This window comes from Lathamus discolor, chromosome 6, assembly GCF_037157495.1.
Source record: "Lathamus discolor isolate bLatDis1 chromosome 6, bLatDis1.hap1, whole genome shotgun sequence".
NCBI classification, from domain to species: domain Eukaryota; kingdom Metazoa; phylum Chordata; class Aves; order Psittaciformes; family Psittacidae; genus Lathamus; species Lathamus discolor.
The window spans coordinates 10640688-10666813 of record NC_088889.1 but is presented as its reverse complement, the minus strand read 5'-3'; the positions used below and the strand labels follow the sequence as shown (position 1 = coordinate 10666813).

Genomic DNA, 26126 nt, shown 5'->3' with positions numbered 1-26126 from the left:
TTTTTGTACTTTTACAAAGTATCTGAAGCTGTATTGCCGTTATGTAATATGCAGAAAACATATGCATATGTGCCTATAAATAGCATGCCTTTTCCCTACTTTTCTTTCAATTAATACTAGCCATTGAGATACACTACTTCTAAACTAACAGGGAGCTCTCTATTAATACACTTCATCATATTTCCCTGTTTGCTCACATGATGAGGTGTAACACTGGTTCCTGAATTATTTCTCTAATAATTGTGCTGCTCTTTTCTTGCACAAAGTATGAGGCAAGTCAGCAGTCATTCACTTTGATGCAGGCCTTCTCCATACAAGATATGCCCATTTGAAACTATGGCGACAACTTCAACCCTGAAGATTTAGTTTCCATGTGCTACATTGGCAACCCACCCAGTCATTAGATCAACTGATACAAGCTGGAATAAAGCATCAAGGTATAAGTCTTCTTGGGATACCTTTTTTCCCCTAGACCATCCCAGTTCCAAAGGCTATTTCAACTAATGTGAAGTGCAAAATTTGGCGTATTATTGTGGTACAAATATAAAGTGTTGACTTAGAGCTGTATTAAAGTGCTGTGGGTCAAGCTACAATAGAAAGGCTTTGCCTGTCTTTGTGCAAGACACAGAGTACAAAGTCATCGGAACCACTAGTCTGGAGAATTTTTCCAGTCTCAAGCGGTCACTAAGCTCTGCAGGAATTTCCACCGACTCAGTGGCCACTTCACAGCCCTGTTTGCCCTCGAGCACGGTGAGTCACAACCACATAGGGCGAGTACACACAGAGTAATCCAGCCAGGCTGCACAAGAACCGAAGCCCCATCGCAGCAAAGCTCTGGCTCTTCAGCTCTTCATCATGCTACAGCCTGCTCTTCAAGTAAAGGTGACTCCTTACTACGTACATACACAAGAGCCACTTTGCTGGAGCTTTAACAATGACTATAATACAGCTTTCTACCACGTCAGTTAGCAAAATCTCATCCACTGTAACACACAAGAAACAAGCATCCCTCAGCGTCACCCTCCTCTGTCAGGAAAATCCCCTCATAAGCTGCCTCTTCCTGGCGCTCAGGACATGAGCCGCCACCGCCGGGCCCACAGCCCGCCGGCCGCAGCCTACGAAACGGGACGGGGAAAACAGGCACCTGCTACCGGAGAAACAAAAGGGAAGGGAAGCCCGAGTTGAGCTGCTGCCCGCCACTCAAACTCCGCTCCGACCCTTCGCTCCTCTCACAACCCAAGCCACGGCCATCGCCGCTTTAAACAGCGGGCAGCCGCCTTCCCTGTTTAAGGCCTCCGAGCATGCGCACGGGGGCCTGAGGCGGGGCTTTGGGGAGGGAAGGTGACGAGTTGGAGACGTCCGTCAAGGTGAGTGGGGGCGCCGCGCGGCCGGGGGCCGTGGCGGCAGTGGGGCGAGGGGCCAGGCCTCCCGCCTACCCCACACTGGGAGCAGGGGGTGGTGGGAGAGGAGCGGTGTCGCCGACTGTGCAGAGCGGGACGTCGGAACGGATAGGGGTCCGCCGCCGTCCCCTCGAGGTGGGCATGCCCCGGTGGCAGGTGTAAAACCGGCCCCTTTCCGCCTTGGGGTGGGGTGTTTTTGTTGCTCTTTCCGATGCCTGCCTGACGGGACAGGGCTATGGCCGCCTGCCCAGCAGTCTCTTCCTCAGGGTTAGCGCCTCCTCGCTGCCGGGTGCGCGAGGCACGGAGTTGAGGGTGGGAAGAGGGAGCCGCTGGGATTGCTGACCTCTGGAACGGGAGCGTGGACCTGACTTTGCCGGGCTCTCTGTCAGGCCGTGGCCCGGGTGGTGGAGGAAGCCCAGAGGAAAGGAGCCCCTTCAGCGCCCTGATCAGGCCGTTCTGCTGCTTGTAGGACTCAACAGTCTTTGTTACTACTGATCTCTCTCGGTTTCTCTCTCCTACGTTGTTCTGTCTGCAGCTTCTGAAACTAATATTGAATCATCTGCAAGACAGAATCCAGTGGCTTCTACCCTGACAGCAGCGATTGCTAACTGGGTCTTTGGTCATCCTTAGGAAAGTGGACAATCAGTACACTCTGGGATTGCTCTCGTGGGAGCCTGCATACTGCATCACAGGCTTCTGAAAAACACACCAGGTGATGCTCCTGCCTTTCTGGGAGCAATCTGCCACCTTGTGTTCATTCCTGACTTGAAATTCTAAGAAAAAAAAATAATGTTTTGGTATTTTTAAACAATTTTCATACAATGCAACTATTTATTAAAAAGAGAATAATGCCCAAGAGGTGGTATCTGAAAGCTTTCAGCTTTTTTGACACCTGGATCAGAAAAAAGTAACATTTATACAGTTGGGTGTAGATATGAGTGTGTGTACTTGCTTTTGCTCTGTATGTCAGTTAAATTTGATAAAAAGCTCAAAGATATTAGGCTTCTTGTTAAAAAAACCAAAAAGTGATGGCCAGATCAAGATGCTACTGCTCTTGTCAATCTTCCTTTTTCACCTGTTTCTTTCTTGGGGGAAGGACTGCAGCCTGCCCACAACCCTGACAGTGTGTCAAGAGAATCCACAAGGAGAAAGCACTGTGGAGGAGCTTCACACCAGAGAATTCAGTGATGAGATGTGAAACATTAGGAAATCTGGATTTTTTAGTTCAGTTCATGAAAGTACTTCTCTCTTTATGGCATTTGTTTTTCTCCATTCAGGACAGTCAGTTTTGATTCTGGCTTTTACGTTTTGGAAACTTGAGTTTGCAAATGTAGAGCTCCTGAGGGGTGTGGTGGAGACTTTGGTGCCTAATCCATTACATTCAGTTCTATTTCCATTCCATTTCCATTCATCTGAACTTGACAGTTACAGTTACTGGGTTTTTTTTTTTGCCTTTTGCCCAGCCATTCCTATCTCAGTTTGCTTGGTTCAGTCACTTTTGTAATTCACAGTTTCTCCAGTTCTCCCCATTTTGTTTTTCTCTTCTATGCTTTACTGGCCCTTCAGTTGTTACTCTTGCCACATGTTTCTGTTCTGATTCTTAGTGCCAGTCCATTCCCTCTTTCCTTCCTGCATGTTTCTCATTCAGAGTCATTGTCCTTGAAATTTCTTTGAGTTTCCTCTGAGTATCCTTGTTCCAGCCATTTTGAGACCCCAGTTTCAAAAGACTTCCAGTATTGCTTGTTCTCTGCTTAGACTGACTGCCTTCTTCCTCCATGCTGCATAAGCCTGATACAGAAGAGATATACAACCTGTTCTTCCTTTTTTTTTTTTTTTTTCTTCTCTAGGCTGTGCCTGACATGGGCTCTAACAACTTGGAAGCAGGTGAATTGTTTTGGCAAAAATGTATGTGCCTGAAAACTGGCTTATGGGCAGTCTCAGAAACAAGAAATTTTAGCAACCAGGACAAGCAAATTGGGCTTTTTAGCACTAAGGAATTTGTTGGATGTATTTAAAAGCAGTTGTCGTATGTCCCTGCAAAAGGAGGAAGAGGCAAGGGGAGACAGAGTGAAGAATAAAACTGGACTAAACCATGCCTGACACTCCCCCAAAGGTACTGTTCTTGCAGTGCTTAATGCTCCTGCTGCACTAAGAGGGTGGGTCAGGTGATCTTGGCATAGAATGATGATGTTGAAACTTTTTACTCCATTTGATTTAAGGAGTAAACTCAGATTAAAAGCTGAAAACCAGCAATGTGTGTTGCTTCCTCTTAGTCTTTAAAAAAAATAGTCAAAATCATCCTTCACCCAGGCATTACAGATATATTGAAAAAGATTATGTATGTGATGCAACCCCCTTGATTTCACTTTTAAAACATCTCTTTCTCCAAAACCTTTCCTCTGTGTATGGTACTAAAAGGTGGTGTCTCTACTTATTTTCTTTAGCCACTTACATGTTGTTTATAATGTGAGGAAAGTTTGATTAAAGTTTAATTACTATGTTATTAGAGTGACCATTTCCTTGTGTAATGTTGTTACTGATTTCCACCGTACAGTAAGTGTAGTCATATTTAGAAGTACATGTCCTTCTGCAGTGCTGTACTTTACTGTGACAGCTGTCATAGAATGAGCGACAGTTTGCTTGCCAGCCATGCTTTCTGTCCACCCACTCACAGTATCTGGAAGATCCTCAAGTTGAAATCGTACACAGGCTTTTCAGCCAAAAGCTGTGAAAATGGCCTGGGAAATCAACAGAGTTTTTGTTCCCTCAGAGTGGCAGGCATTCAGAGAAGTAATCTGAATTTATATTGTATACTTTTTCCAGTCTTAACTTTCTACGCTGCTCTGTATTGTCTTTTCTTTCTTTTAGTATGTTAATATCTTTGGCTTTTCTCTATAAATAATTTTTTTTTTTCTTTTTTCTGTACTGTGATAGAAAGCAGGTATTTCAAGTATGCCTTAGGCACAATAAAATCGCGTTTCATCATGTCTTGTTCAGATTGGGTTTTTGTATGTCCTCAACATAAAAAGGATATGGAACTGTTGGAAAAAGTCCAGAGGAAGGTCATGAGGATGATCAGGGGACTGGAGCACCTCCTCTATGAAGACAGGCTGAGAAAGTTGGGGCTGTTCAGCCTGGAGAAGAGAAGGCTGTGTGGAGACCTCATAGCAGCCTTCCAGTATCTGAAGGGGGCCTAGAAGGATGCTGGGGAGGGACTCTTTGTTAGGGACTGTAGTGAGAGGACAAGGGGTAATGGGTTAAAACTTCAAAAGAGGAAGTTTAGATTGGATATAAGGAAGAAGTTCTTTACTGTAAGGGTGGTGAGGCATTGGAATGGGTTGCCGAGGGAGGTTGTGAGTGCTCCATCCCTGGCAGTGTTCAAGGCCAGGTTGGACAGAACGTTGGATGACATGGTTGAGTGTGAGGTGTCCCTGCCCATGGCAGGGGAGTTGGAACTAGATGATCTTGAGGTCCTTTCCAACCGTAACTATTCTATGATTCTATAATTCTATGTGTTAAGTTTCAGGATAAGAAAACTGAGTCAGCAGTTTTGACAGTGGCCCTTTCTGTAAGGCATGAGCTGCACAGCAGTTCTGCCTTCTCTACGTGGTTTATAAACAGTGGATCAAACCCTTAATACCACGGATAGATTTGAAATGCAAGTGAGTAGTATATCGAGGAGTGATTTGTCCAGACTTCATGTGAGCTCTCAATTCACTGTTGGTTTATATACACTGCATTCTTAACTCATTATTTCTGCCCAGAGCAGTTTAATTAGAGGTTATGAATTTCAGCCAAGTTCTATATGTGCACAAATTGTTTACTAGAGTATGGGGGGCCTTTTAAATTGCGCTGGGCACATCTGACAGTATAAAATGCTAAGGCAATTGCTCTGGGGATATCAACTGTACCACTTGAATGTAATTTTGTTAGGCAGATGTTGTCTGGAGGAATTTGGAGTTTTGTTCTGAAAAGTGTTTTATAAAAGAAGTACAAAGTGATGTGCCCATGATTCCACAGGAAGTCGATAGCCAAGTACAATGCTGAACACAGCATCTGCCAAAGTTAATTTTACGTCGTCCTTTCTGTTAGGGTTTTACATGAGTATATTTATTCCAGAGATTCTATTAGCTGTGTGGGTATAAAAATTGTTTTTTATTTCTCTATTAACCCCTGTGTTTTCAATGCTCATTTTTTGTTTTAAACAATAGCGAGTAAGTTGATCAAAGTGTAGGGTTTTTTCCTTTTGTTGTAGATTGATGTCCTGCATTTTTCTGTCCAAAGAATTGTGCAGGTCACTTAATTTTTATTGATGTGATGCTGTAAGAACACATATGAGATTCATTTCTTGTGGTTTGCTTGTTGTGTTTTTTTTCTTGTAGCACCCTTGGGTGTTGAAATACTGAAAAGAAACTAACCCTGGAATAATTTTTGCTTACTAACTAGCTTTTCAAGTACAAACACAAGCAAATGCCAAACCTTTATCTGGTTTATGACCAATATACTTTTGCTTTGAGTCACTTGGAGGTTTTAGAGGAGAGGGAAAGGCCCATCTTATCCTGATAACTTTTTAATTATAGTTTTCAGCACTCCAGGCTGTATTCCCAAGTGCTGTAATGCAACCACTATAAAAGTACAGGTGGAAGGTTCTGTATTTTGCAGTGTTCAAATAGTAGAGATGTTGGATAAGTGTGGTGGTGTACTCTTTCTAAGCTCATCTGTTTAGCTTCACTCCAATTTGCTCTTCTTGTCAGCAAATTAAACATTGACAAAGGCATCAGCTATGATGTTTCATTCCTTAATGCCCATTGTTCTTGGGATGGTTGGTTATTTTTGGCACTCAGCTGAGAATAGTAAGAATATTTAATTTTGTATTAGCTCTGGAAGCATGTAAAAGCATGATTTGTCTCCTGCTAAATCAGTTTCATTCCCTGTTAGTCACATTTGCATCTCGCAGTTGCAAGAACACAGATTTATAGTTCTCTTTTAAACTGTTGAAATTCAAGGAGAAATTTTTCAGTAAAACAGTTGAAACGATGATCTATTTCTTTCTCACCTTGGGCCAGATCATTTCTTAAGAGAAAACGTGCTGCTAATAGAAAGCCCTGCTATTTCATGTGAAGCATCTTAAACACAACAATCTCTTTTTATCATATACCTGCATACTGCTGTTACTGGCATGTGTGCATGCCTTTTATTTGCACCTGACCTCTGCGTGCAAAGCTGAATCCATATCTTCAAGGTGGAAACAGCACAGGAAAACAAACCAAACCCATCTCTTAAAACGTGCTCTGGGTGGTGATGATCTTACAAGGAGCACAGTACATTAGAATTCTCAGTCTTTCCAGAAGGTGCTACTGTGACACTGTATAAAATCATGGGTTTAACGAGATAAACAGGGAAACTCTTTATTCACAAGTTTGTTTGTTTTACATTTGAGGTTGTTTTATATGATTCTTGGGTGTAGATGCTGAAGTTGTCAAGGCCCATATTTGATCCCCAGTTTCCAAATTACGAAGTACTTTGCTTCATATCCTGTTTCAAGAAAACTTGTGTTTCAGTCCTTCAGACAGTGTTTTCCTTTGTAGAAATCCAGTGTGGAATTGCTGCAAAAGCAGAGATGATTATACAGAGAGTAGTGCTGAATTCACGCCCCGGTATGTATTTCTCTCAAGCAATGGAGCAATGTGTTTGTTATGGTTGTCTAATGCAAAATGGGGAGGGTAGAAACAGACACTAACTTAAGATACTGACATTTATGTATCTTAATATTGCAGGCAGCAGTAAGTAAAGTTTATTGTGAGCTGTATTTATTTGGTCTGTGTATACCGATGTTCTCTCAGATGAGAAAAAAGGGTTTAATGCATAATATAGGAGAAAAGCCTAAGTGTAGGGACTCAAAGTGAAGAGCGATTAGCAAGCATTGCTTTTTAGTTCTGATATTTGTTCATCCTGCATTTTAAGAGATAACTTAAAGTATTTTGTTACTGTTAATTTTTGCTTCCTTATAGTAAATACTGAATATTTTATTCCTCCCATGTGTCAGAGTGTTTGGTTTTTAAATTTACACTTTTGAGGATTTGTTTACTTCTTTACTTACATATTTGCCTTGTTACGTGTAAGCACAACGTTTTGAATAGTGAGTTTATAAATTGTCTGTAGAAGACCCAAAGGTGTGCATTAAGTTTTGGGGGGAGTGTTGTATACTGCTCAATGCCAAATAAGTCCTGAGAGGATAAGAACAATTGTGTGACCTGCAAATAAGTCTTTCTTTGTGCAAATCAAATGTTACAGCAATAGAGTGCTGGAGTCACCCACTGATTTAAAACACACATAGACATCTGGCTCTTTCCTTTTAGTGCTGGTGGTTCCAGCTGTCAGTCTGTCTGATCTGGTGCATGTGGCACCCACCTGAAGATGAAGCCTCCAGTTCTGGGTCTCTTGGCATGTGTATCATAGGTTCTGGGAAGCTTTCATTTAAGGAGGTCTGTCTGTAGCTGCAGAGGGGTGCTCTTGCAGCATATGCATGTGCAGTGACAATGGTCTGTATTTCCCCAATCTCACTGAGTCAAAAGACTGAAAGAGTGAGAGTTTAAAACTCAACCTGATTAAAATTTATGGTCATTTGTTACTGGCAGAATAGCACACAATGGTTTTGTTACGTGAGAGAAGTCCCAGTGCGTGTCTTTGTTTTGAAAGTTAGGGGCTTTTGAACGCATAGGGTATACAGAATCATTTTTTGAGAAGGGGAACAGCCAACTGTCAGTCAGGGCAAGTGCCTGCTACTGGCCCAGGCAAGCGTTAGCTGACAGACCAGTGTGTCTTCAGTTTGGGTAGTGGCGATGCATCCATTTAAATTGTAGTCTGTAACACAGAATCTGAAAGTTGGCCTGTTTTATACCTAGTAGTAGCCTAACTTACTCCAGAAAGGGCTATCTTAAAAGAAGGCCTTCCCATATTGATTAAGGGAAGTTCTATATTGATTTGTTTGTTTGATTTTATAATACTAGGTAAGAATGGTGTGCCGGTGGCTGAGAACTTCCGACTCGAGGAAAGTACAATAGCAGATGCAATCCAAGCGGGACAAGTGCATGTTAGAACCCTTTATCTCTCTGTGGACCCTTACATGGTAGGTGATGGACTTAGAGCTAAGCCAGAATTTGTTTTTTAAAATACTTTCAACTCTGTACCTGTCATAGAATCAAAGAATGGTTTGGGTTGGAAAGGACCTTAAGATCATCTAGTTCCAACCCCCCTGCCATGGGCAAGGACACCTCACCTTAGACCATGTCACCCAAGGCTCTGTCCAACCTGGCCTTGAACACAGCCAGGTTACAAGTTATAGTCATTAATGTTCCTATGATATATGTATAGGAATATGATTTTATAGTGTTGCTGTAAAAGTCGGTTGGAGAAACTCTCTAAGACTCAGTTTGGAGTTTTAGACAGCAGCATTCTTTACTGCAGTGCTGGGTGCACATGCAAATCATTTTGCAAAGGTGAGTGCACCCCTTACTTGCTGACAACAGCCATATATTTAGCATACTCATGCATATTCATAGCTTTCCCAAGAACTAATTACAATATTTGCATCCTAATTAAGCATGCCCTTTCTTGCTGAGTGGGGATCTCTGGTGGTTGCTGACAGTCTCCCTCAGTGTGTTTACTGAGTGACCTCAGCGCTTGTGCACGCTCGCAGGGTCCTAGTGCTGAGTTAGCAGTTGGTATGTCCTTGCTTCTGTTTGTTCCAGTCTTGCTCTGCGTTGGGCACCACTCTGCTATCTTGAAGGCTGTCATCCTTGGTCTTATTTACTGTCTCCTTAGTTGTTACCAGTCCTGTGATGTTCTTTCCCCTGTCAGCCAAACATTCCTTTCTCTCTGTGTGTTAGTAAGTTAGAACAGTTTGGTCTATTCTACCGTGTTAAAGGCACACACGCACTATTGTTAGTTCTAAAATGTAAGCCTACAATAGGACCAGGAAGAGACTGTGAGCCCTGATATATCATGACAGACTGGGTTTTCTAAACTTTGCCTTTTTTATATACATTTTTTAACTTATTTTTTTCATCCCATAAAATTAAGTACTTTTCAGTTGAGGGGAGTGTGAGTAGAGGAGGAAGAATATTTCATGATGAAGCAAGAAAGGGACATGATCAGGCAAAAAAAAATCTAGACTCCTAAATGTTTCAAGTTAAATATTATTTTGTTGTTACAACTTTTGTTTAGTCGGATTTTCTCCTTAAGTGGGTGATGGCAGGACAAAAATGTGTCAATACATTACAAACAGTGGAAACAAAGAGGATTAGTGAATGAAGCCTTAACCAGCACTTGTGCCTAATTCTGTAAAACTGTAGAAATTATGTGTTTTGGGAGAGTTATAGGTTGAAATGGAAGTGAAAATAGCAGATAGACCCAGTCTGCTGGTGTGTAAAACTTTGCTATAAAGAAAATTCTGATAATCTCTTCCTTGCATAGATGGAGATAGAAAAGAAACACTCTAAATTTCAGGAAAGTAGGTGTAGCTTGGGAATTAAGGAAGAGTTCAAGAATCCTGAAGTACAACCTCAGGCTACAGGGGAAGATAGAAAGAAAATGTTTCAGAGTTCAAGAGGTTTGTCTGTTCTTTAGTGCATAGACATGGACTGAATGACTCATGGGTGGGGTTTTTTTCAGTCCTACATTTCTATGATTCATCCAGTTAAGGAATGGCATTTACAGGATTCTCCTCAGACCCAAGCCAGTTGCCTTCAGTTACATGGCTGACTTTGAGACAGCATCTATAGAATGTGTTGGCTTTGGTAAGGCTGCTGGAGGAGGTCAGAATGATCCATCCTCCTTTTGTACTGAGCAAACAAGAGGAAAAAGATATCTAAGAAAAGATCAGGACTGTTTGGGGCTTATTGAGAGACTTCTGAGTAGCCCTTTGTGTTTGAAGTTTTATAAGTATCTCAGCCCCACCTTTATTTGAACTCACAAACCAACCATGTGTTCCCCCAGAGCCTCTCATTAAAGCCTTGTCTTTCAGCGCTGCCGAATGAATGAGGACACTGGCTCAGATTACCTCTTGCCCTGGCAGTTGTCTGAAGTTGCTGATGGTGGGGGCATTGGGGTTGTGGAGGAGAGCAAGCATGACAACTTTGCTAAAGGAGACTTCGTAATGTCCTTCAATTGGCCCTGGCAGACAGTGGCAATTCTAGATGGAAGCTTGCTACAAAAGGTAATGTAAAATGTAAATGCAACTGTTTTCTTTTCCTAAACCTTTTTTATTTTTTAATTTTTTTTTTTATAAATAGTGGCTAATGACACTAGTTTTTAGTCAAAATCAAGCTAACATTATTGCAGTAACTATTTCTCAAAAGGCAGATCAACTCGCAGGTGGCAAAATCTGTATCAGTTTCTTCCTTATCTTCATGTCAAAGATAAAATTATTGTAGTTTAAGAATGTATATTTGACAATAAACTCCTTCCTTTAGGACCCTTTGTCACTGATCTGCAATTGCAGTATTTGCTGAACTGTACTATTTTATCCTTTATGCTAATACAGGGATAGTTCACCATTGCTTGAAACCTCTTCATTCCCAAGTGCTTTTTGGTGCTTCAGTAATTTAAGTTTTTGTGAATGACTGTTTAAAAACTTCTTCTAAAACTCTGGAAATACAATCTTTGTTTCATTTTGTAGAATGTTGTTATTAAGGATAGAGCTAATTTCTAGATAGCTTGTCCCTACCTTGCCTGGTAAATACCCTGAATTAGTCTTTTATGCTCAGACAATCAAATAGCAAACAGCAAAACCTCACCTTAAAAAGCAATGAATACCACCATGTGTTTCTGTTTTGTAGCTCGTTCCACAACTTGTAAATGGACGCCTTTCCTACTTCCTCGGTGCAGCTGGCATCACAGGACTGACGGCCCTGTTGGGTATAAAGGAGAAAGGACATGTGGCTGTGGGTGCAAATCAGACAATGGTGGTGAGCGGAGCAGCCGGTGCCTGCGGGTCTTTGGCCGGCCAGGTAGGTGAACTTAAGACATGCAAGCATACTCTGTTACCAAGTTTATATTTTGAAATATGCTGGTTAGTAAAAGTATGGATAAAATCATTGGAAATGTGAGTAGGTACAACTCCATGACAAAGGCCACTTCCACAGGTTTGACTTGCACTCTCACTGAGAAAGATTTTAGGTGTTAAACTTCCGTTTCATGAAACTGGAGTAGGAGGAAACAGCCGAAAGTGACTACTTCTCAATAGATAAAGTCGATGGTATTAATACATGTATTTACTATACATTTATATAGTGGTTTGCTGTTTGAACACAGTCTTTGAGTTGACTGGCAACTTTAATTTTTTTTTCTATAGTAGTAAAAAAATGTAGTAACCCCTTCTTTGGGTTGTGTTCCATGACATCCTTTGTATTTCGAGATTCACAGCCCTTTTATCCTCTTCAGCTTTTCAGAACCTGTTGCAGTGGGTTTGTGTGTGTGTATGTCTATGAAGATCTACATAATGTATTTAAATCAATTATTGTCCAATCTTTTTGGTCTTTTATTAGCTATATAATGGTACTTCGCAGGTGGTGATTTTTTTAGTATATTTGGCTTTCCAGTACTGCCAGTCACTGGTGATGCCACAGACTAAACTTCCTGCAGACACTGAGTTTCACTGGCAGATTTCAGCTGTACCTGTCCCTTCCCTAGGTGCGAGCAGGGAGTGACAAGAGACAGTTGTGTCACATGAGATGGGGGGGATGGGGGAGAACTGTAACACCCCCTCTAACTTAATGCAGATGACTGCTCTCACTTCTCTTTCTTGTTTGTGTTTTTTGTTTTTATTGTGTACCTGCAGATTGGCCGTCTGGAGGGCTGCTCCAGAGTGGTGGGGATCGCTGGCACAGATGAAAAGTGCTCTATTTTGGTCAAAGAAATGGGATTTGATGCTGCTATTAATTACAAGAAGGGGAATGTGGCAGAGCAGCTACGTGAATTCTGCCCAGGCGGTGTGGATGTTTACTTTGACAATGTTGGTGGAGACATCAGTGATACAGTTATAAGTCAGGTGATTATACCAGCTGTCAGGTTATTCTAGTCACTCTCCAGTGTCTGCACGCCCAGCTTTGGGTTAATTCATATTAGAGACCAGCCTGCAATACAGCAGGGCAGGTTTTCCACTTCACTGATTTAATCCAGGTGCTAATTCTGGTCTTGAGAAATCAGATACTTGAAATCAGTGCCATCTGATTAGGTGAAATCTAATTAGATTGAAATCTGCCATCTGGATTAGGCTGGCAATATAGTAACAGGAACACAATTTCTGCTTGTCATTTCTCAGTTCTTTGGCCAGGAGACTTGGTAATCTTCTAAAATTCTGGTCTGTTAGTGTAGTAATCTTGGGTTTTGTCAGCTTTGATTTTCTGGATGCACAAAAAAACCAACTCTGCTGGGCTTCCATAAAGACTTTTGACCAGCCCTCCTCATTGTTAACAGGCAACTACTCTGCCTCATGCAGGGAGGCTCTGGTGGCAGCCTCTGAATCACAGCCGTATCCAACTTCTTTGTCCTATTACCCCTCTCCTCCTTACATAAAGGACAGAAAGTAAGATAACAAGTTGTTGAATTCCTTGTATTTAATGCCTCTTTAAATTACATAAATTTGGCTGTATAGCTTTTAATTTTCCATTCTTGCCCTGCATTCATCTGTTTGATTGTTGTACTGCCTGCAGTTCTCCCAGTCTCTTCTAGGAAATGTGGCTCTAACTAAGGATACCCATGTGAACATGTTGTAATATAATCTGTTGCATCTCTGGAAAATCTAGTTTATGAGACCGAGAAATGTAATTTTTCTCACTTTGTGCTGTCCCAAACAGATGAATCAGAACAGCCATATCATCCTGTGTGGACAGATTTCTCAGTATAACAAAGATGTGCCTTATCCTCCTCCTCTGTCTCCTGACATGGAAAAAATACAGAAAGAAAGGAATATCACAAGGTACATTTCTCTTCCAGAACCTGTGACCAGGTTTCAGGTAGATTGTGCACATCGTGTTGTGACTCTGATGTGCAGAAGCCCGTAGATCCACACTAGGCACATGTAATCAGAACAGAATGTTGCCATACTAAACAAGGGAACTATAATCACAATGTCAGTAAATCCTTTCTCTTACCTTTATCTGTATCAGCATAAAAATGGGAAAGGATGTTGTTGCATGTTAGTATAGTTGTCTGTTATGCATTGTCTGTGGTTGCTTGATTTAGTCGTTGGAGTCTCTGACAGATTCTTCAGTATGAGGGAAGGTGTTGCCGTGGTTCTGGTCTCAGATGTTTTTCAGGGTGCCTTCTCTCCAAGTGTAGTAGTTCAGGCAGAGGGAATAGAAAATATTTCTAAAGTAAGGATGCAGCTGATGCAGTGATTGTATTGAAATTATCTTTTTAATATTTGGGGCTTTATTTGATAATGGGACTGTAGGTGTGACAGATATATACAGGTAAAACACTGGGCTGAGTTATGACTGGAAATTTTGGAATCTCCTGTCACGGTTCAGGTGGAGCTAAGGTAGAGATTAGGAGTGAAGTCTTAGGAGACTTCATTCATTGCATTGCAGAAAGTTAGGGGGACACTTGGTCTCTGTGCAACAGATTGACCTCTTCTAATAAAAATTCTTTTCTTGTCCCTGTTATTTTTGCCTGTACTTTTAAAAAATGGATAAAAATACTAAAATACAGCATGCATAGTAGAAGGCAGTGGAGAACTTAGTCAGCATGTTGCTACAAGAAATTATAATTTCTGATGATCATTTCAGTTTCTCTTGATCGCTACAGACAGACGTAACAGCAGATTATGCAGAATGTTTGGGAGCCTGAGAGTTAATTCATATTCACCATCTAATTGCAGGACTCTTCTCTTTGACACTTGGGCAGAATTACTTGTCTAAGACCAGTGTTACTGTGAAGCTCCCACTGCAGGGAGGTGTCTCAACAAGGTGGCAAAGCTGTGATCTATGTCTTGATGTAATTAGTACCCATAACCCTTCAGGTTCAACTGCTGTTCAAAATATGCTTACCCAAGGTTTCTTAAATCAAGACTGATTCTTTTTTTTTTCACAGGGAAAGGTTCTTGGTGTTGAACTATATGGACAAGCAAGAAGCTAGTGTATTACAGCTCTGTCAGTGGATCCAAGAGGGTAAACTGAAGGTAAGAACTTTTAATCCATGGCCTTTGATATGATCTCCTCAGGTCAATGTCTGACTACAAGAAGTCCAGTTTCTTTGTCCCTGGCTCTCTTACCATGCCTCAGAATTGGAACAGATTTTCCGAAGGATGTGTAAGTATAATTGAAAGCTTCTTAGATAGCACTGGTGTAGTAGATGCTTGCTGAGGATGGTGTGACTGTAGTATGACAGACTTTTCTAATTACATGCTGCAGATGTCTGTATTCTTTCTTTCAGCATAGGGTGCAAGTGCTTTTTTATGTAAAGAATCAGACCTTCAAGAATACTTGCTTTCAAATACCTGATGAGTTAAGTCCTGAATGCTTTTGGGGATCTTTTCTGAAGTTTTCTTTCAGGCTTTATAATCACTATTTATTATTTTGTGATGGGTAGATGCTTTATCCATCCGTTCCCTATGATGTGTGTCTGAACTGGGTTTTGATTCTTCGTAATAGGTAAATGATAACATTTCATTCTTCAGTAATCAGTAAATCGGTAACTTTTCCTCGGGAAATCCTGAGACACTACATTTTTGCAGGGGTAGGGATGTTCTGACTGAAGAATTAAATCAGAAAGTGTTCACTCCTCTCTTGACGAAAGTACCTGACCCAAACAGAACACTGCCCATTGCAGCAAGAGAATCCCTCAGATTTTGGTAGCTTCTGTGGTGGTTTCATGGCATGTTTCTACAAAGTGTTAATCTTGTTTGAAGAAAGCTAAAAGGACTTGTTTGCATTGACAGGTCAGAGAGACCATGGTAGAAGGCTTAGCAAACATTGGTGGTAAGACTTTACACCATTTTCTAAGAGTAATAGTCTGATTAAATATAATGACAGTAGAAGTTAACTACCTCCTTTGCTTCAATTGCCAATTCAGGTTTTTGTATTTTATCTAAAAAGTGATTTTAATGTTATAATAAAATACTTTTTTTTTTCCCCCACAAGGTAAAAATATGTTCTGTGAGAGGATTATTTTATGTTAAAAATAAATTTAATATAAATTTTGAGATTTGTTTGTTTTACAATCAGGGGGAATTAACTCTTAAACTGGTACCTTAGCTGATGATATCATGTTGATCTTACAGATTTAAAGTGCTGCCCATTTCTTATGACTAAGAAAATGGTATTTTGGAAACTTTGAACTCACACTTTTTAAAAAGTCAATACCTAACAGTGCTTGTTAATGGATTTGATAATAAAAAGTACACACAAGAAAGGGGAGAACATGACAGACTGCTAAATAAAGTGAAAAATAATTTCTTTTAGAGGAACAAAATGGCCTGTAGCCTGTTCAAAAAATCTGTAACAAAGAAAATCTAAAAATGAAGAGGGTCTTGTGACTGCAGTGAGACAGCGAGAGAGCCAGTTGATTCCAGATATGCTGTAAGAATGCTTCCCTTGCAAGTAACATGGGAGAGTATGGTTTGATCGAGTTAAGTCTTTAGTCCCACCAGCTTGGAAGCCAGTACAATTAAGCAATAGCCAAATCTTACAAATGTAAATTTATTCTAGTGTTACTTACTGGTATACATGTGTATTTTGATGGAATTTCATCAAATACAGCAGTCATACTTCATATTTTGTTTACTCCAAGATTTATTCTTTTGCACCAGCTTCTCCCATTTATTGTACCACACAGAATGTTTATAAACATTTTTCTTTCACAAGAGTTTGTCAAACCCACAGCATTTATGGGGTCTCCAGTCATGCTTTGTCTTTTGTTTGGTGTTTGCATGGCATATCATAAAAGCAGAAAATTTAATGGTTCATTTGTATAGGGCTAAACAGTTGCTTGCCAGTCAGGGTTTTTAGTTATTATACAAGACTGCCCTTAGCAGTTTATTAGAGATTAGCTTTTTTCCTTCTTCTTAATGTAGCATGTCATTAGGGATAAATATGTTTAGATCCAAGACGTGATCTGTCTTTTCTGGGCAGCTGTTTCACACGTTAGCTTCTACCTTTTCTTTAATCTTTTTTAAAAGTCACTTGGCACATTTTGCTTGGCATTAACTGATTTCATTATTTCTGTTGAAGCTGCTTTCCAGTCCATGATGAGCGGAGGCAATATTGGAAAACAGATTGTCTCAGTTTCTAAGTGAAAGTCATTCCTTTGGGAAAAATAATTGGATTCTATCTCTAACAGTGAGCAACTTTTTACTTATACTATTTTCTTAAATAAGCCATTAAGTTGTTGTGTATGTACTGAAAGCAGAGATTCTGGGATGCCAATAAACTAAATAGAACTGGAAACAGAAATGCAATGATTTATACTAGAAACAAGTAATACAGTCTTTGACACTTCGAGAGCTGCCAGCTAGCACACATGCACATATTTCATTGGCTATGGTTTGAAAGTTGGAACACACTGGGAGCCATTTCCAATAAGCAGGATCTATGCAGCCACCTAATTTTGGGTGTTAGAAGAATTTACCAGCAGAGATGAGCACCATTACTGTGCAGTTTGTCTCAGTGGCCAAGAACTTCTCTAGGAGTTTTTAATGTACTAGTGTAAATTCCCTGACAGTCCAATCAATCTGGTTAATCATTTTAGAATTTAACTGTTCCCATTTTTACAAATAATTGCAATGAAAAATTCCATTTCTGGAATACAGGGTCTCTAATAACAAAGGTATTTCCATTTTGGCAAATTTCCATTGATGTGTCTTGTCCATTTCTCTGTATCATTATATCCCCTATTTTCAGAGCATTTGAAACCTAATTCATTTACAATTCCATCTGCATGCTGACTTTCATCGGAGAGAGGTTGAGTTCCAAATCCTACGGTATCTTATTTTTATGGTAATCTCCCCAATTACTCTGTTTTTTCTGGGGTTTATACCTCTCCAAGGTGACAGAAAGAGAATCTCAAAACATGCTGCCTGATGAGGGAGGAAAACTTCGCAGACGATTTTCTGTTCCCTCAGTAACTTATCTTGGCTCTGAATTTTTGGTCTAACAATGCTCTTTTACCATCTCAATGGAGAAACTGGAAAAAATGAGTCCCTATTTCCAAGTCTGACTAGCAAATGGAACTGACAAGATTGTATCTTCAAAAGCAATGGATAAGATAATTATCTGTTCCCTTTTCTAAAGACATGAGAATTCCACTACTGTGTACGTTCAGAGACATTAGCACATATTGATTTAGAGAACTGGGATTGTTCCTGACACATTCTGATTTACAAGCCTTTGGTTTTTATTTTAATTCATTTGCCTTTAAGGGAAGTGTTGCCATACAGCAGGTTCAGCCCTACTGTCCAGAGAATGGATTATCTAGATCTGCAAGAGTCACCTAGGACAAACTAAATGGAATCCAAGGACTAGGAAGGAAACACTATGCAAAAAAATGGGCATTATAAATCATTTTGTGTGCTCTTGAAAGTAAGGGAAGTATCAGAATTGCCTAATATGATTGTAAACAGTATGAAAACCAGTCCATTCATTTCCTAGTGCTGAAGCTGTTCTGTAAGAAGGAAGCATGCAGTGATGGATGCCATAAACTTTGAGGAAGAGAAAGACACCTGCATTATAGAATTAGATTATATAAATCTTCCAGTATGCTTTTTTCAACTACAAAACTAGTGTCTGGTTCACTTTCAGCTAGATTGTGAATCCAGCATCAGCATAACTAACTAAAGCAGCATTGGTAAGTCTTGCACTGGGATTAGAAGACAAAATTTTTTGCAATCAGTATGATCATAGTTGGCAAATGAAGATAGGAAAGCTGTGACTGTTTATAGATGGTAATTCTGTTGGGAAAGTTAAGCAGGCTTGTAAGGCTTGAGAATTTGGATGTATGTTAAAATAGGAGGCAGAAGGACATGCAGTGATTCTGAGCATTGTTTCCAAACTTGGATTCCTGTCATCTCAGCTGGAGTTAATGGAAAGGGAGCTGATGGGAATATGACTAAGGAGTGTGCTGGCTGTGGTGACATGTCTTATTGTCCCCTTTCCTTCTTCCCTCCAACATGCATATGCCCGATAGAAATATTCAGCATCACCTATGCATCCCTGTGCACCCTGTATTCTGCATTCAGCTTCTGCCAGGCAGCAGAAGAGCCTTAATGCACTTCAAGACATTTAATCTTCCTGAATAAACATCCTTGTCCTTACAGTTCATTCCTAAAGCAAATACGTAAACACAACAGAAAACAGCCCACTCCAGGTACCTGACCAGCCACAGTAAACCTGGTCTTAACCTGATGCTCTGCCGCTACTGCTTCTGGAAATTGTTACCCATACAAGAGTATTTTGGCAAATGAGATTATTACTAGTGCTGCGGCTGAGCTGAAATAGTACCAGTTTTAATTTGGTAATAGAAAATCCTCTGCTGAATTTGTGTGTGTGTGTGTCTAATTGTACATAAATACATCTGGCGCTTCTTGGGGCATGGTGTCACCAGGGTGGTTTTGTATTTTCTCACAGCCTCGAAGGCTAACCTCTTCCCACACACAAGTTTTAATGTCCTGTAAGAGGCATTTCCCCGTAATTGGCTTTCTTCAATCTATCAATTTTATTTCAGTTTCAACAGCCTGTTTTGAGAAAAATGCCTTCTAAAAACTGGGGACTGTTCTGTTTTATTCCAGCCTGCTTGGAAGGAAGTGTTAGAAAAAGGGGCGAAATTTTTATGATAACTATATAAATAGTAGAAATGATTATATTTGAAAAATTTATAAATCAATAGTGTGGTTTTGGAAATACTGTAATTTTGCAGTATTGTTTGTAGTTTTGTACCATAATTATTCAGTAACCAATGTTAACAATGGTAGGTTTGGTGGCAAGAGCTAACATAACCATATATGGTGAAGGGTATGTGGGTGGATTTAAGAAAGTATTGTGAAGTCTATCGAAGCAGAAATTATGGACACACCAAGGGTAGTCAAGTGAGGATAAGAGAATGCTGGTGTCCACACAATGGTTGGGATATATCCAAAGAACAGAAAGGTGAAAAGGACAGAGCGAGGAAGACTTCTTACTTCATCAGTGCGACCACCAGAGGGGGCTGTGCAAGAGCAGAAGAGGCTGATGTCATAATAGACTGATGTGGTAACCCTTGAGGCCTATGTATTAGTTAATGATGTAATCCGTGTTGAATATGTATTAGTTACGAGATTTTTAGTGTATAAATTGCGAACGCGATGTGACGAGGTCGAAGCCAGATTTGGGCGCGTGCCCCTGGTTTCCCAGCACTGCAATAAAGCACCTCATATAACCATTCCGGTGGTTATGTGTTTATTCTTACGCTAACAGAAGTATATCATAGGGTAGTATCCACTGCGAGCTGATTATCTCAAAAGAGACTTCAGTTATGAACTGTGGTGAGTTTGTGTTGGATGAATGCAAGAAAGCAATCATAACAATAACCATACTAGAAAGGTGTTAAAACGTTGTTTTTCTTTCATATCATGTATGAGGGCCTCAGTCTGGTAGGTTTCCGGAGTTGCATGTGTTTGTCCACATACAGGTTTTGTACTTTCAAACAATATTTGCTGAAGAGCTGTTCCAGAGTGAGCTCATCTCTGCACTGTGAGGTGATGCACCTTCCAGGAATGACAGTCCTTGAGGAGGTGATTTTTCACAACTGAAACAAAATATGGTACAATTATAAAATTCCCAGCACTGTTATTTTTACAGCAATTGTTTAGTAAGTCACACAAGTTGTAAGCCTATGAAGAGCTGATGATGTGAGGGGTGATCCAGCGTGAGATGGTATGAGGGGTGGTCCAGAGTGAGATCATACTGAGGTACTGATTCTTTATCATTAGAAAGGCAGCTTGATTGCAGCAGCATTCCTGTAGTCAGGTGGGCTGGGAAGGGCAGTAGAGGTTCTATCAGCATTAGTTAAATGGCTTGAGGGGAAAAAAGAAAATGAAGATGTAAACAATCAGAGTAAAGCTTTCTGCACTCACAACCTTTAGGGTTCTCACCGAAGCATTTCTTTACTTGTGAATCCTGGCTCATGTTGCCTCCCAAGAATAAATAAAAATCAAAGGGACAAAATGCTTTAAGCCAAGTGCCACAGTTATAAAAATATTAAACCATCATTTTTTTGTTCACCTTGTCTTAATTATTGTTATGGTGTGGCTCTTCAGCAATTGTCTGTTTTGCACTATAGGAGAGGTCTCATTTAACAAAGGGTGACAAGTAACTGGTAGCAAAAATCTGAGAGGCTTTGGATGTTGTAGATAGGCACTGGCCGCAGAAGCACCAGCCTTTGTCCCGTGAAGCTTTACTTTACAGGCAAGGTGAGTGATCTTTTATAAGATCTTAAGTAAGGGCAGGCATGAATTCAAAGTACCAGTTGTGTGAACATAGTAAGATACTAGAAGTTCAGCTACACATAAGCATTTCTTGTTGCAAAGGGTAATAAAACTTCATCAGTATTGGGCAGACAGACCTTTCTTACTTTCCTCTGGGCCAATCTCATGCTTGTTTGAATTTGCTAAAGTTTTGTGCACTCTCATTTCCGTCCCTTTTCCCTTTGCACCTTGAAGAGTTGCTGTTGACTGCCCTGTATTTCATTTTCTTCCCTTCTGCTTTCTTACCCTCTGTTTTCTCCCCTTTTCCTTAATTTCTTTAGATCATCATGTTTCTTGTCCCCCTTGTTGGCTTCTTACTTGATGATCAGAAGAAATGCTCTTCCATAGGGACACCTATTAGTAGTTTAATGCTAGGCCATGTAGCTTAGTGTCAGCATTTAATGGACAATGGCAGCAATAGCACGAAAAGAGCTTGCCAGCCCAGACATAAGTGTATCTTACTGTAGTTTATAGTAGCTCTTGTTAGAGAAGTGAAGCAAGTGAAGGCAGATGCCTTTCAAATAGCTTCATCTCTATATTTTAATGCACTGATTGTGGAAGAAGCAGATGCAGGATTACTTGGTCCTTTTGTTCCTAACATTGGTCTCCTCTATTGCTATGCTCCTTTGTCTTCACTGAGTTCTCTTCACAGTAGCAAATGTTCATGCAATACATAAAAAGACTGCCAGGGGATGAAAGAAGATCCTGGGCAGATGGCATTATCGTGCAATAAGGAGTAACAGCAGCTGGAATAAGTTTCTAACTAAGAAAACACTTTATGAGACACAAATGGGAACTCCTTCAGAAAAAGCCCAGAAAGAAGCAGAAATTAGTTGACTTTTTAGCCACAGGAACACATTTTGCAATCAGAATTTTGCAATCAGAAAGATGGATACCTTAGATAGCAAAAATCAGTTCTGCCACAGCACTCTACTTTGGGCAGAGAGGTGGTAAAAGGGTTTCAACAGTGCTGAAAGAAAACTGGTAGTGTGAAGTAGCAAAGCAGTGTTTATGCAAGAAGAGGGAGGTGCAATTTATGTTTAGAGGAGACTGTTGAAGGGCAAAGGGTGAGGCAGTGAGTTTATGGGGCTATGGGTCCGCATCTCTGCGACCTTTGCTCACTCTCTGCTCTGCCGAAGGAAGGAGCCTTCCTCTCCCTATCAGCCCCTGCGTGCTTTCCTTTGCCTCCCAAGCAGGGAGTGTGGGAAGGGAAAGCAAAAGGCCAAGGATCAGGCTCCGATGGGAGCAGGATGGGCAGAAGCCAGCATGGTTGGACTTCTGCCTGGTTCTGGGTGCGACAGAGGGAGGGCAGGACACTGTCTACTGGTGCTTTAAAGCCAGGATGGAGCTGCCTTTGTGTCCCACTCCCCAGAGTAATCTCGCTTTTTGGCAGCAGTGAGTGTTTCAGACTGGAACAGCCTGTTCCATGTCCCCAGGCCACGCAGACCCGGTGAGCCTTAAGCGCCCTGCAGGTAGCAGCCTCTCAGCCTCTGCTGCTCCAGAAAAGGGGTTCGTGCTCTTTGAACTATTGAACTGTTTGAGCTTCGGTTGGGTTTTTTAGGGGGTTGGCGTTTTTTGTAGTATTCTTATTTTTTTTAGTATGCTACAGAGACAGTAGGAAAAGCACGTGGAAAAAGCCTCTCTCTGCTATCCTTGCATTTTCCATTACACTGAGTGCCAAGATCTCTTTATAGGGATTGGACAGGCCTTCCCTGATTACAGCTATAGGAAATTATGCATGCCAATGGTAGTCCCTTGGGAACTTCCCTCTGCAAGTTGTGCTCAGCCCTCACAGCACTGAGGATATATGCACGCAAAAGAAACTTCTTTTTCTAGTTTGTTACACATTTCACAGTATCTTGGATGTAATTCACTGTTGAACACGCGAATTCCTTCATAAGCAAACAGCAGCATGAAGTACTTTTTGTAAGAGCCTGTTTTTTAAAAAGAACAAAATATATTTGAAAGATACTTCACTTTCCAAATAATAATTTCCAGTGTCCTTTTAGGGTCATTTCAAATGGGAATTAAGTACTTTAAAGGAGCTCCTCAATGCAACAAACCCAAACAACAAACCCTGCAGAGCGTTGTAATCAAAGCATTTATGCTATGAAGGATTGATTTGTCACAGATCACACTGATGGCGGCTAGCAGTGTGTGAAGCACTTCACCAGTCTGGTTTCACCATCTGCCAATTGCTTCGCTCACTTCATAGAATCATAGAATCTTAGACTAGTTAGGGTTGGAAAGGACCTCAAGATCATCTAGTTCCAACCCCCCTGCCATGGGCAGGGACACCTCACACTAAACCATCCCACACAAGGCTTCATCCAACCTGGCCTTGAACACCGCCAGGGATGGAGCACTCACAACCTCCCTGGGCAACCCATTCCAGTGTCTCACCACCCTAACAGGAAAGAACTTCTTCCTTATATCCAATCTAAACTTCCCCTGTTTAAGTTTTAACCCGTTACCCCTTGTCCTGTCACTACAGTCCCTGACAAAGAGTCCCTCCCCAGCATCCCTATAGGCCCCCTTCAGACACTGGAAGGCTGCTATGAGGTCTCCACACAGCCTTCTCTTCTCCAGGCTGAACAGCCCCAGCTTCATGTAGCTCTTATTTTTTTTCCTGCTAATGAACAGCTTGGAAAGGCCACTGTATTGTTATACTTGTCCCTGATTCGGAGAAAACTCCAGGAACAAACTCGCCAACAGAGTTTCAAGTTGACAAGCAGCTATTCTTTAATGCGGCACTGGGAGACACGGGGAATAGCTCCTCCTAACGTGTGTCCCCGTATCGCTATACAGGCCATCCTTATATATGAGGCTACACATGAATGACACCATTTTCCAGAAACTCTCCCACATGCATACAAAACATGTGATGGTGGTCTTCAAGGGTCGTTTACTTCTCCCAACCATCTTTGTAACTTCTGCCCATCCTGGACACCTGCTAGTCCCAGATACTCCCCATCCCCAGGTCTGGTTTTTCTCTTCTGCTTTTCATACACTTTCTGTACTAAGGTCCTAAGGACCTGAAACTGATACGTGGGTTGACTCCACAACTCGTTAGAGTTGTGAAGCAGGTATGCTTTATTCAGCGCTGAGGCGCATGGGGATCGCTCCTCCAAAAGCGTGCACACCTTTTCTTTGCCACTCAGTTCGTTTATATCACATATAATGATCATCTAAACAGGAGATTGCTTCACGCCTAATACATATGCAAAACCTATTCCCGACTAGTATTATAATTAGTTTCCTGGCATTTGACCCGTTGGTGCGCCTGCGCAGTGCCTCACGGTGGTGGTCGTTAGGAAGTTGTGAGGATGAAGGCCTCTAGTTCCTCTTCGTCACAGACTCAATGGGGTTTTGGCTCCTATCCAAACCTCAGGTTTCGTAAAAGCCGGTTTTATGTATCTTAAAGCAGAAACTTGTCAAGGTTGCAAATTTTGTTACTCTGGCTATCTTTTGTTTCTTTTGTTTCTAAAAATACTGTTTAAATAAGAATGTCTTAAATATTAAGCTATGAATCTTACCTACTACAATTCTGCCTAGAAGCTGTAACTCCTACAATTCTGCTTCACCGTTCTAGCAACTTTGACTCCTAAACTTCTCCTTCACGAAGCACAGCCATTGCTTAAGCAAGCAGGCACAGTGTTAACCCTTTATTCCAAGTATCAAAACTATGTCAACCACCTTCAAGCACCGCAGTTCTTTTCCATTACAAAGCCATCAAACTTACGTTACTTAGAACTGACTGCATTGTGCTTTTGTGCCTCCTTGTCTCAGCCTCCATAACTCTTCTGATAAAGGGCCGCCCGATTGCACATCAGGCTGGGCTGTCACAAGCCTCTGGGCGCTGCGCCGCTACGTAATTCTCCAGCACAGCTGGGAGTGGCAGGAGTGTGCGTGCTACATGCACAGGTGGGAAAGCGTGACCAAGAGCTGCTGCCCACAGGCTCCTCAAGGCTGCTGCTGTGGGTGCCGTGCAGGCAGACAGGAGGCCGACTGAAGGGCCCCGGGGGGCGTGGAGCTCCCCGTGCAGGCCAGGGACGCCCTTGCGCCACGGCGGCCGCTCTTTCTGGGGAGGCTCAGGGGCCCTGGCAGCTCCGTCCTGCCACGGGGGGGCGGTATTTCCCCGCTGCAGGGGCCGGAGAGCCACGCGTTGGCCGTGGCCGTCAGAGCGGGTGTTGCCATGGGGCTGTGGTGCCTATGGCGTCCCAGGGGGTGCCGTAAGGCACTAGCAGCAGCGGCACTGCCCCTGCAGTATAGCTCGGGAGGGCGGTGATTGGGGCGGGCGGGGGGAAGGCGAGGCTGGATGAGGGCCTTGGCACGAGTGCTGGGCCATGGAGGGCTCTCAAAGGCCGGGGCGAGGGTGCAGGCACCGCATGGAGCTCCTTGGGCAGGGATAATGCTGCCTTCAGGGCTGGGCGCAGAGGGGCCGCGCCGGGGCTGGCAGCCACGAGGAGCGCACGAGGGGGCTGTGAGGACGTGCCCCCATGGGGCAGCGCTCAGCAGCCTTTCCCTTGCTGCCTGCCAGCTCCCTCGTGCCCTGTCACAGCCGTCGCTCGGCCCCTGCATCTCCTGCCCCGCTGTGCCAGCCACCATGTCCCTCCCGGCCAGCCCTGCTGAGCGCTTTGCCTTTACCCCTTCTCTCCCTCCTCCTGCAGACCATGGCTCTGGGCATCGCCCGCATCCTGACCGTGCTGAGCATCCTGCAGTACGTGCTCAGGGGTAACGAGCCGCCAGACCTCATCACGCGGATCGACCTGCGGCGGTATGAGGCGGAGCAGGAGCAGCAGCAGCAGTTCCTGATGTGCCTGCAGCAGCAGCTGCAGAAGAAGCAGGAGCCGCGGGGGCTCCACGAAGTCGCGCTCCTCGCTGTCCGGCAGCACGGCGGGTTTTGGCTCGCTGCCGACGCCCCGCTCATGCTGCTGGGGCTCTTGTGGCTGCGCAGAAAGAGGAGAGCGGCCGCTGGCAGCGGCAGCCAGCAGGGGAGCTCCGGCCCTGCGGAACAGAAGCGGGGGCAAAGAGGATGAAGGGCCCGGCAAGGCAGAGCGCAGGCACACGCCGCGTCCAGCGCGCTCTTCGGCTCGGCGTCCCAGAGGAGAGAGGCGACGGCGGGGACCTTCTCGGCACTCTCCAAACGCTTCCCGAGAGCAGCTTCGCGATGGGCTGCACAGAGCCGTGGGAGCGGGCAGCGCCTCCAAGAGGGCGCTTGGATGCAT

General features: G+C 42.6%; 2 protein-coding genes across 20 annotated transcripts; one reads left to right on the top strand and one right to left on the bottom strand.

Moving 5' to 3' along the window:
- The first annotated feature begins 1281 nt into the window (after nt 1-1281).
- Nucleotides 1282-19814, top strand: PTGR2 (prostaglandin reductase 2). Of its 19 annotated transcripts, none has more exons than XM_065684618.1 (12): nt 1330-1367; nt 3248-3284; nt 6989-7057; nt 8411-8529; nt 10426-10617; nt 11240-11410; nt 12241-12450; nt 13259-13380; nt 14496-14583; nt 15343-15382; nt 16634-16741; nt 17303-19814. In XM_065684618.1, the coding sequence occupies exons 2-11, from the start codon at nt 3260-3262 to the stop codon at nt 16696-16698; spliced, it is 1101 nt and encodes a 366-aa protein (XP_065540690.1). In that variant the 5' UTR covers nt 1330-1367; nt 3248-3259; the 3' UTR covers nt 16699-16741; nt 17303-19814. The 19 variants fall into 19 exon arrangements, with proteins under 19 accessions (XP_065540706.1, XP_065540700.1, XP_065540695.1 ...); XM_065684619.1 differs by having other exon boundaries at nt 18050-18129; XM_065684623.1 differs by having other exon boundaries at nt 1320-1367; nt 3248-3513; nt 16634-19814.
- Nucleotides 19761-26126, bottom strand: LOC136016980 (uncharacterized). Its single transcript, XM_065684804.1, has 2 exons — nt 25546-26126; nt 19761-20180 (listed from the first exon to the last, which is right to left on the bottom strand). The coding sequence occupies exons 1-2, from the start codon at nt 26124-26126 to the stop codon at nt 20075-20077; spliced, it is 687 nt and encodes a 228-aa protein (XP_065540876.1). The 3' UTR covers nt 19761-20074.